The 1,975-nt window shown below is 32.1% G+C and overlaps 1 protein-coding gene across 1 annotated transcript; it reads right to left on the bottom strand.

The window, feature by feature from the left end:
• Positions 1-641: 641 nt before the first annotated feature.
• Positions 642-1,250, bottom strand: LOC103585207 (probable sodium-coupled neutral amino acid transporter 6). Its single transcript, XM_008566114.1, has 3 exons — positions 1,112-1,250; positions 919-1,013; positions 642-734 (listed from the first exon to the last, which is right to left on the bottom strand). Exons 1-3 carry the CDS (start codon positions 1,239-1,241, stop codon positions 654-656), a joined length of 306 nt encoding a protein of 101 aa, XP_008564336.1. The 5' UTR covers positions 1,242-1,250; the 3' UTR covers positions 642-653.
• Between the last annotated feature and the right edge of the window lie 725 nt (positions 1,251-1,975).

Here is a 1,975-nt window from a genome sequence, read left to right as displayed (position 1 = left end):
AACAGGTGAATGGATTAACAAACTGGAACATCCATACAATGGAATATTATTCAGTGCTAAAAGGACAGGAGCTAACAAGACACAAAGACATGACAGAAACTTATTGTATGTTGCTAGATGAAAGAAGCCAGTCTGAAAAGGACACACATGATCCCAACCACATGACCTTCTGGAAAAGGCAAATATAGAGACAGTAAAAAAATGAGTGGTAGTCAAGAATGAACCCTAAGGTAAACTATGAACTTTAGTTAATAATAATGTATTAATGTTGGCTCATCGAGTGTAACAAATGTACCACACCAATGCAGGATGTTAATAACAGGGGAAACTGGGTATGTTGGGGACGAGGGGGTAGATAGTACTCTCTGCACTTTCTTTTCAAGATTTCTGTAAACATAAAACTACCTAAAAAATAAAGTCTGTTAATCAAAAACCAAAAACACCCAAACAAACAAAATATTGACCCAATGTATGTAAGAGGATTTTGGGTTTCTTTCTTTGATTAAAACTGCTATACACTTCTACTGCAATTTCATTCTGCTTTCCTGATAATGATTTTTACAAAAATGTTATTTTCATCCAAGGTACCTCCCAGAATTATTCCTTCTTTCATACAGAGGTAAATTATCCTTCATAAGAAGTAGAAAAATATTTCATTTATTAATCCAGTCAAAAATGATGAGTGCTAAACTAAAATTCCCAACAAAAATTCCAAAGATGAGCAACACAAAAGCCTGTGGAAACAAGAAAAAAAGATTAAAAAAACAATTAGAGTGTTTCTTAAACCTCCACCCTTCCAAACAATGTATTTTATATTTTAATATATATTGATTTTTTCAACACAAGATAAAATAATATAAAATGACAAATTACTTCTTAAAACAGAAGTCTTAAAAGAAATAAACGAAAACAACCTACTCCAAGCTTTCTCCATGAGAGTAAATCCTCTGTGCTAAGTTTAAGATAAAATAGTCCTGGGAATACAAAAATCAAACATGTTGATGTACTGGCACCTTTGGAGGAAAAAAAGGATACTGTCAGATTCAGATATGAGGCCAGGTAACAACTTTATCCATTTTATTATGGGAGTTTTTTGAAATAGAAAACTTACCAACTACACCAAATACATTTCTAATATCAGGAACATATATTGCAAGTAAAACAATGATAATATTGAGTGCTAGGGTGATCAAAGAATGGTGAATCCATGAGAATGGAAAATTGGAGAAAAACATCATCATTAAAGCTTTTCTGGCCTGCGTAACAGAAAAGGAAATAGATTTAAGCAAAGAGGAAGTGTCAAAGGCAAAATATTTGCTTAGAGAAACATATGTACAGTAACCATGTTATTTTTGCCCCCAAACCATTTAGATTCCAAAAATACAGCATAAAGTATTATTATAAAGTGTTCATACACATAAACTGTTTATACACAAAAACTTTTCCGTGTGAGCTTCATAAAAATTATTTTGCTTTAATTTTGGAAAAAGTTTTCACACGCAATTTTTTTAGGTTACATAATTTTAAAAATTACCAACAATAAATTTCAAAGAATTATTTTCATTAAATTCAATAGACAGGAAAACAAACGATTTAAAACAAACAAAAAACATCATGCCATGGGGAAGAAACACCATTTACTATTTTATTTTATGTAAAAATAGCTCAGAGTACTTCCCATTGCTAAGGCAGGTAGCAGGTGGTCACATCCCCACAAAGGTTTAACCAGCCTCTGCTGCAATCTTGGCACTGCAGCCTGCACAGGGAGGTTAAAAATCTTGAAGGTCCAGTTCTTGAAAAACTCACTGTTAGAGATTCAAGATATCCATGCAGAAGCATTTATACCCAAAGTCTTTGTTTTATTTGCTCAGAAATTCTTAAGATCCTTATGTATAGCAACTAGATGTAGAATAAAAATCTGTTCTGCCCCTAAAATTATAATTCTAGAGCAAATAAAGTATTTTGACTAAGATTA

Source organism: Galeopterus variegatus, unplaced genomic scaffold (assembly GCF_000696425.1).
Source record: "Galeopterus variegatus unplaced genomic scaffold, G_variegatus-3.0.2 Scaffold221, whole genome shotgun sequence".
Classification (NCBI taxonomy): domain Eukaryota; kingdom Metazoa; phylum Chordata; class Mammalia; order Dermoptera; family Cynocephalidae; genus Galeopterus; species Galeopterus variegatus.
Note: the sequence above shows the minus strand (reverse complement) of the source record. Positions and strands in the feature narration are given on the sequence as shown.

Excerpts from the sequence above, each read along its gene's own strand:
- LOC103585207 (XM_008566114.1), bottom strand. The coding sequence starts at position 1,241 with ATGATGATGTTTTTCTCCAATTTTCCATTCTCATGGATTCACCATTCT. Across the intron at positions 1,014-1,111 it reads AAATGTATTTGGTGTAGTTG|GTGCCAGTACATCAACATGT; the intron begins GTAAGTTTTCTA and ends TTTCCTCCAAAG. Across the intron at positions 735-918 it reads TCTCATGGAGAAAGCTTGGA|GCTTTTGTGTTGCTCATCTT; the intron begins GTAGGTTGTTTT and ends TTGTTTCCACAG.